The sequence below is a fragment of the Peromyscus eremicus genome, chromosome 1, assembly GCF_949786415.1.
Source record: "Peromyscus eremicus chromosome 1, PerEre_H2_v1, whole genome shotgun sequence".
Taxonomy (NCBI): Eukaryota; Metazoa; Chordata; class Mammalia; order Rodentia; family Cricetidae; genus Peromyscus; species Peromyscus eremicus.
Genome location: NC_081416.1, coordinates 76782204 through 76797958, shown reverse-complemented (window position 1 = coordinate 76797958; position 15755 = coordinate 76782204). Strand labels below are relative to the sequence as shown.

General features: G+C 52.3%; 1 protein-coding gene across 5 annotated transcripts in view; it reads right to left on the bottom strand.

The window, feature by feature from the left end:
• Positions 1 to 13054, bottom strand: part of Gsg1l (GSG1 like) — a 170811-nt gene extending 157757 nt beyond the window's left edge. For all 5 annotated transcript variants that reach the window (XM_059251114.1, XM_059251120.1, XM_059251135.1 and 2 more), the window contains exon 1: positions 12730 to 13054. In XM_059251114.1, the coding sequence (XP_059107097.1) occupies positions 12730 to 13054 (325 nt within the window). The remainder of the gene's footprint in view (positions 1 to 12729) is intronic.
• Between the last annotated feature and the right edge of the window lie 2701 nt (positions 13055 to 15755).

Genomic DNA, 15755 nt, shown 5'->3' with positions numbered 1-15755 from the left:
CCATTCCATACTTGAAACTCTGGGGACACACACACACACACACACACACACACACACACACACACACACACCATTTGGGGACTGAGGATGTAATTCAGTTGGTTGAGAGCCTGCCTAACATACACAGTACCACATAAACTGGGTGTGGCGGCACACACCTGTGATCCCACCACTCAGAAGGTAGAAGCAGACAAATCAGGAGTTCAAGGTCATCTTCCACTACATAGAGAGTTCTGTGTTAGCCTGGACTACAAGACACATTATCTCAAAAAAAAAAATATATATATATATATATACATACATATATACATATTTATGAGGGAACCATACAAGAATTCAGGGAAAGCAAACAGCTAATTTCTGCCAAGGAATGAAGCACAGGCTGATGGGCCCCCGAGTCAGTTCATTGATCCTAAAGTGCCAGAAAACATGGAATGATGTCAAGCAGACGTAGGGGAGACAGCCACATATGTCTACAGTTGAAGCCACCTACAGAGGCACATGGTGAGCAAGAGCTGGGTGGGGCCAAGCAGGAGGGCAAAAGACCTTCTATAGCTCATCTGCGCTCCACATCTCCCCTCTGCAGCCATCTGCCCTCCACATCTCTCCTCTGCAGCAATCTGCCCTCCACGTCCCCCCTCTGCAGAACATCTGCCTTCCACATCCCCCCTCTGCAGAACATCTGCCTTCCACATCCCCCCTCTGCAGCAATCTGCCCTCCACATCCCCCCTCTGCAGCAATCTGCCCTCCACATCCCCCCTCTGCAGCAATCTGCCCTCCACATCTCCCCTCTGCAGCAATCTGCCCTCCACATCCCCCCTCTGCAGCACATCTGCCCTCCACATCCCCCCTCTGCAGCACATCTGCCCTCCATGTCCCCCCTCTGCAGCACATCTGCCCTCCATGTCCCCCCTCGGCAGCAATCTGCCCTCCACGTCCCCCCTCTGCAAAACATCTGCCCTCCATGTCCCCCCTCTGAAGCACCTCTGCCCTCCACGTCCCCCCTCTGCAGCACCTCTGCCCTCCACGTCCCCCCTCTGCAGCACCTCTGCCCTCCATGTCTCCCTTCTACACTTGCTCACAATGGAGCCCTGAAACTATGAGTCAAGATAAATCCTTGCTCCTCTTAAGTTGTTTGTATCAGGCATTTTGCCACAACCATGAAAGGCTGACCCACAGGCCATCTCCCTTCACAGTGTCGCCAGCATCCAGCATGGGCCTGGCACACAGCTGGTGGCCAACATGTCCCATCATGCCATGCATGGAAGCCCACCAATATACAGGTGTAACTAGAGGAAGGCTTCCTAAGAGGACTTGAAACTGGCAATAGCCGCACACACAGGCACAGAATCACGCTATAATCATTGTCACAACTATGAACATCAGAATATTTTTAAGTCATTAACAAAGAAAACAAAACAGAACCCATACAGGCTGCAGAGATGGCTCAGTGGCTAAAAGCACTTGCTGCTCTTTCAGAGGACCCAGGTTCAGGCCCCAGCACCCATCTTGAGTGGTTCACAACAGCCTGCAGTTCCAACTCCATGGGATCTGATGCCCTCTGCTGGCCTACATGGGTACCTATACACATTTGTGAGTAAAAATAAAATGAATCTATAAAAATAGAACCCATATAACAAAATATTAGAAAATAAAATGTTATTGATAATGATGTCCTAGCACTGAGAGTAAGAAGCAACTGTGAGCTCCATGCCAGTTAGGGTGACATAGTAAGACCCTGTCTCAAAAAAAAAAAAGGTTTAAAGAATTATGAACTGCTAGCATTTGACCAAAATAGGGAAGGGGGCCAACAAGATGTCTTGCTGTGTAAACCTGGGGATCTGAGTCCAATCCCAGGGAGATATCAGAGGTGAAAGGAGAGAACCAAGCCCCAGAGTTGCCCTCTGACTGCCACATTTGCTGCACACACACACACACACACACACACACACACACACACCATACACACAATAATAAATAAATAAAATTTTTAATTAAAAGTGAGACCAAATGGATTTGTGATGGAGTCCAGTGTTCAGTGGCTAAGCCCCTCAGATTGTACAAAAGAATGCAGTGTGTATCTCCCTCAGCCTGATGGGAAGACATGGGAAAGTGGAGGTAAAGGAGGGAGTGAAACGTCAAAGGACTGTGACAAAAGACAGCAAGGCTCCAATATGAAAAACAGAAGTCAGAGGAGAAAGCGTCCACTGGGGAGCACAGCCATTTTATCTGAAGAAAAGATCAATTCCACAATTCCACAACGAAAATATAACTGCCATGAATTTCCTCGTGATGAATAACATAGACTAGGACTCAATAAAAGGCAAACCATCCCAGAGGCAAGCAAGAACTGAGAGCCTTGCTGCAGAGAAAGAGTGGCCCGCTTCATCCAGCTGGTGGAAGACCCGAGGAGCAAAGACAGACAGACAGCAGTGCGTTTGTGAGTGTGTGCGTGTGTGTGTGTGTGTGTGTGTGTGTGTGTGTGTGTGTGTGTGCAAAGACAGACAGCAGTGTGTCCGTGAGTGTGTGCATATGTGTGTGTGTTCAAAATCTCACCCACATGTATATATGCAGATGCACACATGCCCGGAAGCCAGAGGAGGATGTCAAGTGTCCTCTGTTACTTTCTACCTTATTCCTTTGAGGCAGGATCTCTCTCTGAACCTGGCTCTTGTAGTTTGGGGGACTCTTTGACTGCCTGTCTCTGCTCTCTTCAATGCTGAGGTCACAGGCATGTGTGGAACCACACCTGGCTTCTCTGGAGAGTGCTGGAACCCAGTGTTCATTATTGTGCAGCACATACTCTTAACTGCTGAGACATCTCTCAAACACTGGAGTCTCTAAATAATACTCTGTACGCAGCTGCCTTTAAATACACTTAGGGACTCCACCTGCTGTTTCACATAAAACGTTTACCATCAACACACATATGCAAATGGATGTGCAGGAAACTGTCCTGCTCACCTTTTCTATAACTCAGTTCATTAAAAAATTAATGACAGAAATGTAGGCAAATAAGAAAAAGCCCTGGGAAATTTCTAAACGCTTTTCTAAATTATGCTTGGATACAGAAGTAACAAAACTAAAACTTCAGAACTTGAGGAACAAAATTGCAACTGTTGAAGTTGTACAAAATCGTTTCAAAGACGCTGCATCTCGGAACCCATGGGATGTGGCCAAAGCGGTGCTCAAAGGCAAACTCCAAGCAATAAAATGCAGCCATCATTCTTAACTATGGAAACAGAATGTTCAGCTTGAAAATATTAACAAAACAAGCCTCAGGAAAAATGGCCAGAGGAAAACAAGCAGGTACCAAAAAATGTAAGCAAAAGGAACTGAAAAATCCAAGACTCCTGATTCGTTAAGAGAAAGGCAGGGAGGGAGAGTAGGAGCCTAGACTGTCCAACACTTAGGCTTCAAAGAAAGGGGAGAAAACAGCACTTTTTGCAAGACAAATCAGGAGAAAAGGAAAGCTCATGCTCACATGAGCTGAAGACAGAAGCTCATGGAAAAGCTGGTGTTTTCTCTCCATTCTAAAATCTATGTAATGCAATTGAAACTCTAGCTGAAAACATAATTTCCTAAGAAAACACAGCTCAGTAAAATGTGAGTCAAAGAGTAGAAGACAGGCTAGCCTAGCCATGAGAGATGAGTTTACGCTACTGGGGCTATCCCCAGGTAGGGTTGCAGTCCCAGCACTGGGGAGACTAGACCAAAGAGCTGCAAGCTCAGGGCCAGCCTGACATAGTGAGACTGGATCAAAAACAACTAAGCTTCCCTGCTCCAGAACTCCACCCGTCAGAGCATCCCAGAGTCTATCCAAAGCCGCCTCTGTGCTTCCAGAGTCTGTGCGAACAGATTTCCCCCGATACGATGACCTGCCTGTCTCTCCATAGAACTGTAAGTTCCTCCAGGGCCTTGCTTCATCAATTTTACTAAGTATTCCTGGTACCCAGCAGAGGATCTAGCTCAGGGTAGCTGCTCGATAGATTGAATGAATTAATGAATGAGTGAATGGGTGAGTGAGTGAATGAATGAAGGAGTAAATACCAAGGGAAACAAAAAAAAGATCCTCCCGAGAAAGTCTTGTTACAAAGAAGGGTAAGTTTGGGAAGCGTTCATAGGTCAGAAAGAGCCCGGCAGCAAGTAAAGGCTCATATTTGGACAGATGCCTCCTGTGATCCCTCACCAGCAGAGGGAAAATGAAAGCAGGCTGGAAAGCCACAGAGTTTCTGGCTCTTTGGATTAATTCACTGAAGGGGCCCAGTGCCACGATGCTGTGGAAGTCCCTCCACAGATCAGAAACAGAACTGCCATGAAACCCAGCTCCCCCACTCCTGGGGTAAACAGAAAGTTTCTGTGTTAGCACACTGCAGAGAAACCTGCGCATCCATGGGTGTGTATGTGTAAATGTCGACATGTGTGCTGTGTGCATGTGTGTGTTAGGTATAGAGATATGTTTGTGTATGTGTAGGCATGTGTGTTCAGGTAAAGACACATGTGTTCAGGTGTGGACATGTATGCAAGTGGGTGTATGGATGCATGGGTGTATGAGAATGCACTGTGAATGTAAGTAATATGTGTGCTGGTGGGCATGTGAGAACATGGGAGTATGTGTGCATAAATGGAGGCATGTAGATGTATGCATGAGTATACACGTGTATGAAAGCATGTGTGAACATGAACATGATGTGTATAGATATTTGTGTACAGATGCCCATGGATGCATAGGGGTATGGGTGTGCACATCATATACAAATAGGTTGAGTGTGTGCTCATGTGCAAGCATGAACATGTGTATATATGTATAGACATGTTTGCAAGTGAATGCCAGTCAGTATGGCATACATATACGTGCACAAATTCATTTATGTGTGCATGAATGTGTATGTGCTGTGCATATGTGTGCATGAGTGTGCTGTGAACACTGGGGGTGTGCCTGTGCGCCTGTGTATGGGGAGCGTGCTAGAGTCTGTCTCTTTGTGCCTCCTTTCCTTTGTATTTCTATTTCCATCCTGTTTTGACTCCCTGTAGTCATAGCCTCCCCTTTTGCTTCCCATCCCCGCCTCAGCCTTGCTCGGTGTCCCTCTCGGACTCTGCCTGCACCCCACACCCCCACTGTGTTCCTTCCTTCTCTACGGTACACTGACCCCAGGAAGCTGAAACACAGGACAAGATGCCACAGCACTCTCTCCCAACTCCACCTAAAACCTGTCTCCACTTTGCTTCCAGAAGCCCAGTGGGATTCCTCATCCCGTGTCCCTGTCCTAGTGAGCTTCCTCTTGCTGTGATAAACACGTGACCAAAAGCAACCTGCGGAGGAAAGGCTTTATTCCATCTCACAGCTTAGAGCCCATCAGAAGGGAAGTCAGGGCGGGAACTCAAGGTGGGAACCTCCAGATGGAGCTGAAGCAGAGGCTGTGGAGGAAGACTTCTTACTGGCTTGCTCTCTACGGCTTTCTCGGTTTGCTTTATTATACAATCCAGGAACACCGCCCACATGGGCTAGGCTCTCCCATAGAAACCATTAAGAAAGAAAGAAATGAAGGAAGAAAGGGAGGGAGGGAGAGAGGGGAAAGGGAAGGGGGAGGGGAAGGAATAGACGGCTCAACAGCTTTGCCTATAGGCCAATCTGATGGAGGCACTTTCTTGATTGAAGTTCCCTCTTTCCAGCTGACACTAGCTTATGTCAAGTTGACAAAAAAAAAAAAAAGAAAAAGAAAAACCAATGAGCGTATACCCCCATCAGGAGCCCTGCACTCACAGCCAAGTTCCCCCAAAATGGCAAGAAGCCTGGACAGTGGAAGCAGCCCACCTCCACATCTGGACTACCTTGCCACCATCTGTAACGGAAAGGCAGCAGGGCTGTATTAATCTCTGGACTATGCAAACTGTTCCTAGACAGATCCTGGCCTCCCACTGTGGCAGACAGAAGGCAGTGGAGAAGCACAGGAAGGAAGTGACACAAAAGTCCTCACTGTTGTTCCTGCTTCCCAGAGGAGCAGCACAACCCCGGCTTCCCCTGACAACCAGGAGGGATTTATGAAAAGCTCTACTTAGGGCTGAACCTGCCTCCACCAGCGACCCCACCCAGGCTGTCCCATCCTGGGACCTGAGAACCTGCCCAAGGGATGGCCAGCTCCTACCCACAGGACCCCCGCTCCGACGTCCAGAGGGCCCCAGACCTTAGGACAGTGGGGTCTGGTCTCTACTCTGCAGGTGCTCATTTGAGCACTTTGTGACCAGAGATACAAAACGTCAACTTGCAGCTGGGCATGATGGCACACATCTTTGGCCCAGCAGAGACAGGTGGATCCTTTTGAATTGGAGGTCAACCTGGTCTACATAGCAAGTTCCAGACCAGCCAGGGCTACACAGTGAGACAATGTGTCAATGAACAAACAATCAAAAAGCGACACAAACTGTGAAAGTGTCTTTCATTGAAGTGAGAAGAGGCTGAAGGAGGCAGTGGTTGGTGAGGTTGGGGGTGAGACCTCCAAGGCAGTGAACAGAGGAGGGAATGCCAGCTGAGGGACTTGCCCAAGCAAAGACCCTGAGCCTGGGAAAAGTTAGTGGCACCTGGGACCTTCAGGTCATCAGTGAGCAGAGGTGGGACCAAAGAAGCAGGGTTGGATCAAGAGAGTGTGTGGGCTGCAGGGGGGTCTGGGGCTGGTCATACAAGGACACCAATGCTACTACTCAGGCAGGAGAGAAATCTTGAACCTAGGTCTGGGACTCCCCTAAGAACAGCAGTGGTGTCCTCCCTCACATCTGTCCCTGTCACCTAGCAATCGGTATGATTCCCCACCATGTCCCATAGGCATCATGGAGGCCTGAGGCACAGCACCCTCAAATTTAGTAAACAGCAATACCAGCCCCTTTGGCTGCTCGGGGTCCCCTAGACTTCTCAGGAATGGAGTTATCAAGAGAGGAAAGGGGAAAGGTAAGTCCATGGGACAACAGCACAAAGCAGTCTGGCCTCTCACCACACACAGGGTCCTGAGATGATACTTGGTCCCCAACACCTTCAACCGGATCCCACTGGCCCTTGCTGAGTGGCAGCAATCCAAATCTGTGTCCCCATGGAGGTGGCATCCCAGCAGAAGGGGAAGTCAGAGAAAAGAGAAATGAAACCTAAATGTCACAGACAAACAGCTTTTAGAGCAGTGGGGAATAGAGAGAGACAGAGATGAACAGGAGGTCACTGACTCAACAGAATGCTCCAGAAAAGCAAGGTGCCACAGCAAGAAAAGAAGTGTGGCTGGGGGCATTCCCAGACACTAGGTTCAGCGAGTGCAAGGGCCCTGTGGTAGGAGTGTCTAGGTCTGTTGGAGAACTAGTAAGGAGGCTGGTGTAGTTAAGGCAAAGAGCCCAGAAAGGAAGCTAGAAAGGTCCTGGGGAGGGTCCCCGAGAACCTCACAAGCACTGGATTATCTGGCTAAGCTTCCAGTGAGATGGAAGGTATTGGAGGCAACCCAGTTGGATTTAACAGAACCCGTTCGGCTGTTGGCTGAATAGTTCCCAGGGCAGAAGCCAGGTACAGTTAGACCCAGGAGAGACTCAGTATTACAGGACGGGGTCAGGCTGAGCTGGCCACAGAAGAGTGGGCAGGCTTCCGGAGGTTCTGACATGAGATGAGATGGGAAGTTCTGTGGGACGTTAGGGTTGGGGCCTGAGCTCTCAAACTGTCGTGTCCATCTGTAGCGTGGTAGAGGGGTCGGTGGGGTGAACTGTAGACACCCCAGTAGGACCCTGGCCCAGTGAACGCAGCTCTGCCCCCGAGACCCGGTGGTTCTGTGAACTGCTTCCATTTCCAGATGCTGGCAGCTTGCTAAGACACCACAAGATACCAAAGTTGGACATGCCCCTTACTGCTGGCCTATGGCTTCTAGCGCCAGGTTGGACCACAGAAAGGATGTTTACCCAAATCCCTGGCTAAATCCAGTGATTCTATCATGAGTCCAAGGGCCGTCCTCCTGCCCTAGCCAAGGAAACTGAGGCTCAGAGAAAACAAACCCCCACCTAAGGCCACACAGCAGGTAAGAGGGGAGGAAGGGACTAGAACCAAGACTGATTCTGAAGCCTGGAGCCTTGAGAAGAGTGCTCTGGCCCTGCGTCACGCAGCAGAAGCCAAGGCCAAATGTTCTTTTCATACCCAAGCAAAGGAAAGGCAAGAGACACAAGGAAAGGGTGTGACTTCCAACGCCACTCAGCAAGCTGGCCGCAGAGTCTAGGCTCAAGCCCAGGGCTTGTGACTCCCAGTGTGGTGCTCTCCCCAGTGAGACTGGCTGGAGGAGCCTGGGGAGGCTGACTGAAGGGGAGGTGGGGCTTCAAGGCATATAATGGGGGAGGAGGGACGCACTGGACTTTCTGCTTGGGTTCACATCCCAGCTTGGCCACTTGTAGATAGGTGGCTTTGGGCAAGTCACTGTGCCTCTTAGTGCCTCAGTTGGAGAAGGAGTGACCATAGCCCTTGTTACTATGGGGATAAGAGGAGGTAACACTTGTTGAGGGCTACGGTGCCTTTCAAAGCCCAAATCTACTCCTCACACACTCCCAGCAAAAAGCCTGTCTAGCATGACACCCACTCATTCTTGGGCACTAGCAACCTCTCAGAAGGAGCATCACAAAGGTCCTGACTCATACCTCCTCCAGGGAGTGTGTGGTAGCCCCTGCACTGGAAAGTGTGGGTCACCCCTGCAAGAAGCAACTTGGGCCTGAAAGAACTGATCCCAAGAGCCAGTGACATCGACTAATACACATTGCACAAGTTCTGTTGAACATCTGCTGTGTGATTCCATCCCAAGCAACATGTGAGGTGACAGAAAACACATAAGAATCAACCTCAGGCCGGGCGGTGGTGGCACACGCCTTTAATCCCAGCACTCGGGAGGCAGAGCCAGGTGGATCTCTGTGAGTTCAAGGCCAAACTGGGCTACCAAGTGAGTTCCAGGAAAGGCGCAAAGCTACACAGAGAAACCCCATCTCGAAAAACCAAAAAAAAAAAAAAAAAAAAAAAAAAAAAGAATCAACCTCAGGGGCTGGAGAGATGACTCAGTGGCTAAGAGCACCAATTGCTCTTCCCAAGGACCTGGGTTCAATTCTCAGCACCTACATGGAGGCTCACAACCATCTGTCACTCCAGTTCCAGGGGACCTGACACCCTCTTCTGGCCTCCACAGGCACCAGGCACCCATGTGGTGCAGAGACATCTATGCAGACAAAACACGCATATACCTAAAATAAAAATTTTAAAAAAAATCTTTAAAAAAAACTCTAGGCATCAACCCCTGAGTTCACAAGGCACAGAGTGAACAAGAGCTACTGACTAATGTGGACTTAAGGCTGATGGTCAGAACTAGAAAAAAAAGCGTATGCAGGAAACAAAAGGTAGGGTCCATTTTCATCAGGTGGTTGGGAGTGCCTGAGCAGACTGAAATCCTGGAAAATGGTCTTGGGTGGATGCGGGAGAAAAGCACTCCAGTTAAGTGTAGACCCAGGGGCTACAAGAACAGCATTCTGAGATGCAGTGTAGTAGTCCAGGGCTTGGTGAACCTGGGCACCAGGGACTGTGGGAAGGACCTGAGGGATGGGTCGTGTCCATGAGCTCAGGTCATGGTGTTCAGTGGCTCAGGCCAGAGAAGCAGATGCAAGGCTGGTACATGAACTGTTCAGTCCCCCATGCTGTCCCTGAACCCTGGTACCTGGGGTGGAGTGGACTGTTCCCTTCCCCATCTGCAGGGCAGCAAGGGAAGACTCAGTAGCCAAAGTCACACAGTAGCAAGAGGAAGATGCATCCATCCACCATCCCACACAGGGCAGAGTGAGTCTAGAGTCGGACTATAAATCGACAGGTGCAGGGTCTCTGCTTCCACTTTGGGGTTGCCTGCAAGCTCCCGTATCACTCTTAGACCACACCTTCTACCCACCCAGGGTGAACCCCTTTTCCTCTCCCCAGTGCCCCTCAGTCAGCCTTGCAGGACCCTGGTGCCATGACCTTGAGTTTCCTGAGACACTCCTATCCTTGGGTCACATGCACACAGGGCAGAGTCCCACACGTCACATAAGCAACAGTCAACGTAAGTTCCACGCCTGGACATTGCCCCACCTCCACGGTCCTCCCAACTCTTCTAAATATCAGATCCAGTAAGAAATCTAATTTGCAGCAAGGGACTGGAGACTCTGTTCAGGGCCGCTCTCCTCTGACTGCACACAAGGACGCCCATGCCTTCTCTTGGAGGGAGGAGAAGAGGGCTCTTTGTGCAGGGGCTGTTGACTGTGTTGTCTGTTCAGGATAGGCTGTAGTGTCCATCTGTGGGAAAGAGGGCCTTAGGAGATGTCCCCACACAGGTGCCCAGAAGGAGAGAGACAAGAGCAGCAGTGCTGGGGAGCCGGGGGGCGGGGGGGGGGGGGGGGCTGCTGAGCATCCAGTGAGCCAGTGTGGATCCCCAAGCTGGAGCCCCACCAGAGTGCACCCAGCTGCATGGTGGGGAGCCAGGCCTTTCCTGGCTGCAGCATCAGCAAGAGAGAACAGGGCAGGATTTGCTTGGGCCTTGGTGGGATGTTTTTCCCTCTTGGAGGAAAAAAAAAATAAAATCATCACAGAACCCAGAAGACAGGTTGTCATGGCAACCAAACTTTGAGGCCAGGTACTTCCTGACACCCTTTGGAGCTCAGTGATGAAGGCAAGATCTGGGGGCTGTGTGCAGCAGCAGCAGCAGCGGGGAGACCCATCTGAATGGTCTCCAACCTCCCAAATTTCTCACCAGCAACTATTTGCCAAGCTCAGGGGAAAACAATTCTGATTTTCTGGGAGGAAACCAACAGAAACCAAGGGAGAGAGGTGGTTGGTTTTTATCCTCCCAGCAGGGCACCCAGGGGCATTTTGACTAACGGAGGTTGGGGGTGAAGGTCCCATGCTGGCCATAAGTGCCCCCGTCTCAGGTCCCCAAATGCACAGCTCCCCTTCTCCAAATCCATCACATCTCCAGCCACCAAAAAGACAATTCAAGCTCCCTCATCAAACCCCCCCTGAACTTCTTCTCAAAAAAAACGGGCCTTCCACAATTGGCTGCCTGGCCCAGAGGATGTAACTACATTCCACAGGTGACGACTTTAGCAGGGCCTGGTGCTCAAAACGCACAGGGACTAACATCGCTTTAAATACGTTTCTGTTCATAATTTTTAAAGCCCAGCAGTGAAGCTTGGACATCGAGCCTGGAGCAAGGAACGAGCGACAGAGCTTTGGGGAGAGCCGGCAGACCATCCAGATACACTACAGAGGCTGGGACTGGGTGGCTCAGGCTGCCAGGGACAAGGCCCATCCAAACATTGCAAGGTGGCCTGTCCCTAGGGCAGGGCCTCCCAGGTCTCAGGAGCAGCTGCCTGCGGTTGGAGGAGGATCCATGGCCATTCCCTTCTCATTCTTTGGGCTGTCATGTGTGAAGGTCTACGGAGACCTGAGCCTTGAAGGGTGCAAGACGTCTGTGGTGCTCCATGGCTGCCGTGTGGGAGGACTGGGCTTGTGGAAGCAGGAAGTTTTAACTAAGAGGCTTTCAGGTTAATTTTTAATTTCTCTTTCTTTAAAAAAAAAAATCACACGCCAAATTAAAACCTCAAGTCCTGTTCAAAATATCTTGTGTCTTTGGCAAATAGCCAGCATGCTCAGACAAAGTCACAGGAAAGTTCAGTTGCCCACCCCCACCTTCCCCAAGGCCCAGAAGGCAGCACAGGACTCCTCCAGCCCCGTCAGCCTGAGATCCTACCCAACATTTCTACTTTGAATATCACACTGCAAATATTTATTGGCAATACCCAGAAATGGAGGCGGGGGGGGGGGGGGGGGAGGGATAAGCGCGACACAGCAAAGTCCTAACAAGAGTGACATCTTAAGGGGAATGGGGACAATATGCTAGTAACTAAAGACAGGTCCGGGAAATTTCAGGCTATGCTGAGTGTGATGAAGGTAAGACTAAGCAAAAGCGGAGACAGTGCTTCCAAAGGGGTCCTGCCAGAACAGTAGCTTACTGCAGACGAGCTGTGGAATAGTCCACGGCCAGTACCACCCACCATATGCACAGTCCCCTGACAGGCAGAGGTCCCCTGAGCACTCCAGCCTTGCTGCCGGTATTGGGGGTATTCACTTCAGTCCTGGATGCTTGGGTGTGGGGGACAAAGAGGTTCGGTATACTTTCTGAACAGCCAGCCCCCTGCCCAGTTCTGAAGGAGCCTTGTGTTGAACCAAGACTTCCTGGATTCCTAAGCCCCAGTGCCCAGAGCTGTTCCCTGTTTTCCCGCCTGCCTCCCTTCCCTCGGCACGGCATCCACTCCCAGGAGAGCTCCAGGATACCGAGGACTCCCTGGCCTGTGGCAATAGGGGTGCCCATCAGGCTCCCCCTACTCTCTGTTTTCCCCAGCCGTGTCGTGTCGTAGAGGTTCAGCGCGGCTTGGAGATAGGAGTAGCAGAACCCTTGGGTTCCTGGCTCCGTGGATCTGCGGTGGGAGGGGTCGCTCACAGTAAAGGTCCCCGGCCCCCACTGTCACCTCCAGGGCCGCGACGGGGCGGATGGAGCGAGGAAGGGGGCGCTCGGGGAAATTACTTCAGGCCCGGGAGGGACCGCGCGCCCTAGGACCCGCAGCCAGGGTGCGCGCGGAGGACCCGAACGCGCCACCTCCCGGCCCGGGACCTGCGGGCGCGCGTCCCGGGGGAGCCCCGCGCCAGCACTCACCGGGGCCACCGAGCTGCTCCTCACACGAGTACCAGATGCCGGTGTGGAAGCGGCGCAGCTGGAAGCGCTCGTCGCCCGCCTCCCAGCTGTAGGGCGCGCCGGCCGGGCTAGCCGCGGCAGCGGCGGGGGCAGCCGTGCTGTTGACCGTGGCGTTGGCACCCGAGTTGGGGCAGTTGGCGCCGCCGCCCTGGCCGCAGCCCGGCTTGGGCACCCGCTGCGTGCCCTGGCACCAGTGCGTGGTGAGGAAGGCGGTAGTGGCGAAGAGCAGCGCCAGCAGGTTCAAGGCCACGGCCAGGAGCGCTCGGCCGCGGCGGCTCGTCTTCATGCCTCCCGCGCCGCCCGCAGCTCCGTGCGAAGTTGGCAGCGGCGCCCGCGTCAGCGGCCGCCCCGGGGTTCGGGTGCCTGCGGTCGGCGATGGCGCTCGCGGCGCGGGCCCATGGCCCCCGGCGGAGACGCGGGACGACGGGGACGCAGGGCGGTCGGGGCTGCGGAGTGGAGCGGACCAGCGCGTCCGGAGCCCGGAGCGCGAGTGCGCCTCGGCGAGCAGCCGCTGGCGCCTGGCAGCGGCCACGGCGCAGGGACGCGCACCCCTCCGTGGGGAGACACCTGCAGGCGGTCGGCGACACTGTTCAGCGCCCGCCCGCGCTCTGAGAGGGGGCGCGCCACGCTGGGCGCGGGCGGGGGACAGAGCCGCGCAGGAGTGGAGAGGGACAAGTGAGAGATCCCAGGCAAGCAAGGCGCTCCCACAGCAGCCCACGGGAATGTGGCGCAAAACTCAAGGCGGGAGAAGGAAGACCTCTCACCCAGACCCATAGCCCCACCAGCTGAGTGACAAGGCAGCGCCTGTGGGTCCCCACAGGGACACGGAGGGCAGGACATTCAGGCTGTGCTCCTTTGCTTCTCTGCAAAGGCTGAAAGACCCACCCAGAGTTTAGGAGAGTCTGGGGATGCAGGGCCACAGCCTTTGAAAGGCTTGTACCTGGTCACCTTTGATGTCTGAAACCAATCCCCATCCACAGGCTCGCTGTTACCACCCAGGAGGACAGAAAGCTTGCAGAGCGGCAGGCAACCTGCAGAAGGGGCCAAGTGTAGGTAGGATGTGAGAAACAGGCCTTCCCCACCCAGGCGGTCCACACCAGAGATCCAGAACAAACAGCATGACCCAAGAGACCACAAAAAGGATGGCAAGTTGTGGTCACCAGGAAAGGGTGCCCTGAAGGTCCTGTGAATGCTGAATGCTTAAAGCTGGCTGGACAGGGTTGGACTAGCTTCCCGATTTTGAAGTCAGGTAAGTCTAGGACTTCGATCAGCTGTGTGACTTTGAGCAAGACATTTGCTCTCTCTGACCCTCAATTTCTGTATCTAAAAGAAAAAGGAAATATATAAAATGTATCTATATAAAAAGGGAAGAACATCCTCCAGAGCCAGGGTGGGAAGGGCATCTGGCACACAGTAGGCACTCAGTAAACGCTGGCATGGTTAGTAATATCTGGGCCAAGGAGTTGGTGAAACTCAGACCTTTTTAGCATCGCTTTCGCAAACTAGGATTGCTCATCTATGAGCACCCCCATCTCCACCTCTGCTTCAAGATGATAAGCTACACCCTTCACTCTTCCCACTGCATGGGGCACAGTGCCTAGATGCCCAGGGCGTGCAACCATTAATTGCACATTGATTGCAGGAGCTAATTTGAATTCTGCCCAAGTCGAGAATGACTCCAGCCACCCCCAGCTTGCCGAGTGGCAGGCTTTGCAGAATTCAAGGTTAACGGATTACGAATTGCCTTACTCCTGTGGGTGAACCCCACTCACTGCCAGCTGCTGCCACTCTGCCTGGGAGCAGGAGAGACTAAAAGCATTGTGGGCAACATCTCTGGTAGGAACTGGTATGAGACTGGCCAGGGGAGCGGGGCACTCATTTCTCAGAGCCCCTTCCTGGCACCAAGCAAGGAGTTTCCAAGTATTTTAAGAGGGAGAACTTGTGGGTTGCAATGGTGCATTTCAGTATTTGTTAATGTGGATGAAGAGCCACAAGGACTCCGCTGCCCTCAACAGGCATCCAGTGTGAATCTGAGCCTATCCACATTTAAATCCTGGCTTGGGACATACACTGATATGACATTTCTTTGGCCTTGAGATTCAGTTAGTGTTCATGTGGCAGGACATGTTCCTTTCAAGCTGGGAACCCTGTCCTGGAGGGTTCAAAGCAAGGGGAGCCCAGAGGAAAAAGTATCAGGGACTACTCTCTCAAGTGACCCCTAGAGGAAGCACAAACCGTTGTGACATCCTGTCTAAGGCACCCAACCTCTCACTGGCTGAGCAGCCTCTGTATGCTCAGCTCAGGGAAGAAGAGAGACATGAGTGACATTAACAAGACCAGTGCAGACTGCACAGGGGTGAAGAGCAGGGCGAGGAGGTCGATGTGGGTGGAGCTTGGAGGAAGGTCTCATAGGAAGGTGGCATTGGAGCAAAGCCTGGAAGGAAGTGAAGGAAGCGCCAGGCTCTCTGCCAGGGGAAGGAAGCTCCTAGCAGGGGAATGGATGACCAGTGCAGAAGCCAAGGCAGGAGTCTCCATGGCCCTGGGATGGGGGGAGGGAGCACAGCCTGAACAAAGATCAGAAAGGGAACAGGAGACGGGGAGAGATCACAGAGGTCTATGTGGCCATTCACTGAGTCATGTGGAGTCCTGCAGAGGGTCTGGACCAAATCTAACCGTCAGGAGAAGACCACTCCGGCTGCAAAGTGAACAAAGGTGGGGGCAGGGAGGTCAGCTGGGGGTACGTAAGTGATCAAAGGCCAAGGAAGCCCTGGGTTTATTTCTGTTTGGTTGGTTTTGGTAACGCTTGGGATGGAAGCCCGGGTCATGTCTGCTAGGCAAATGCTGTACCACGAAGCTGCAACCAGTTCCGTTCGGGATGGTTTGAAAAGTAGACTCAACATGATTTGTTCAATCCCAGCAGGGTAGAGCACAGGATGTAAGGATGTTTGACAGGGGCTCGTAGGGAAATCTCAAGTTAGAACTGATTG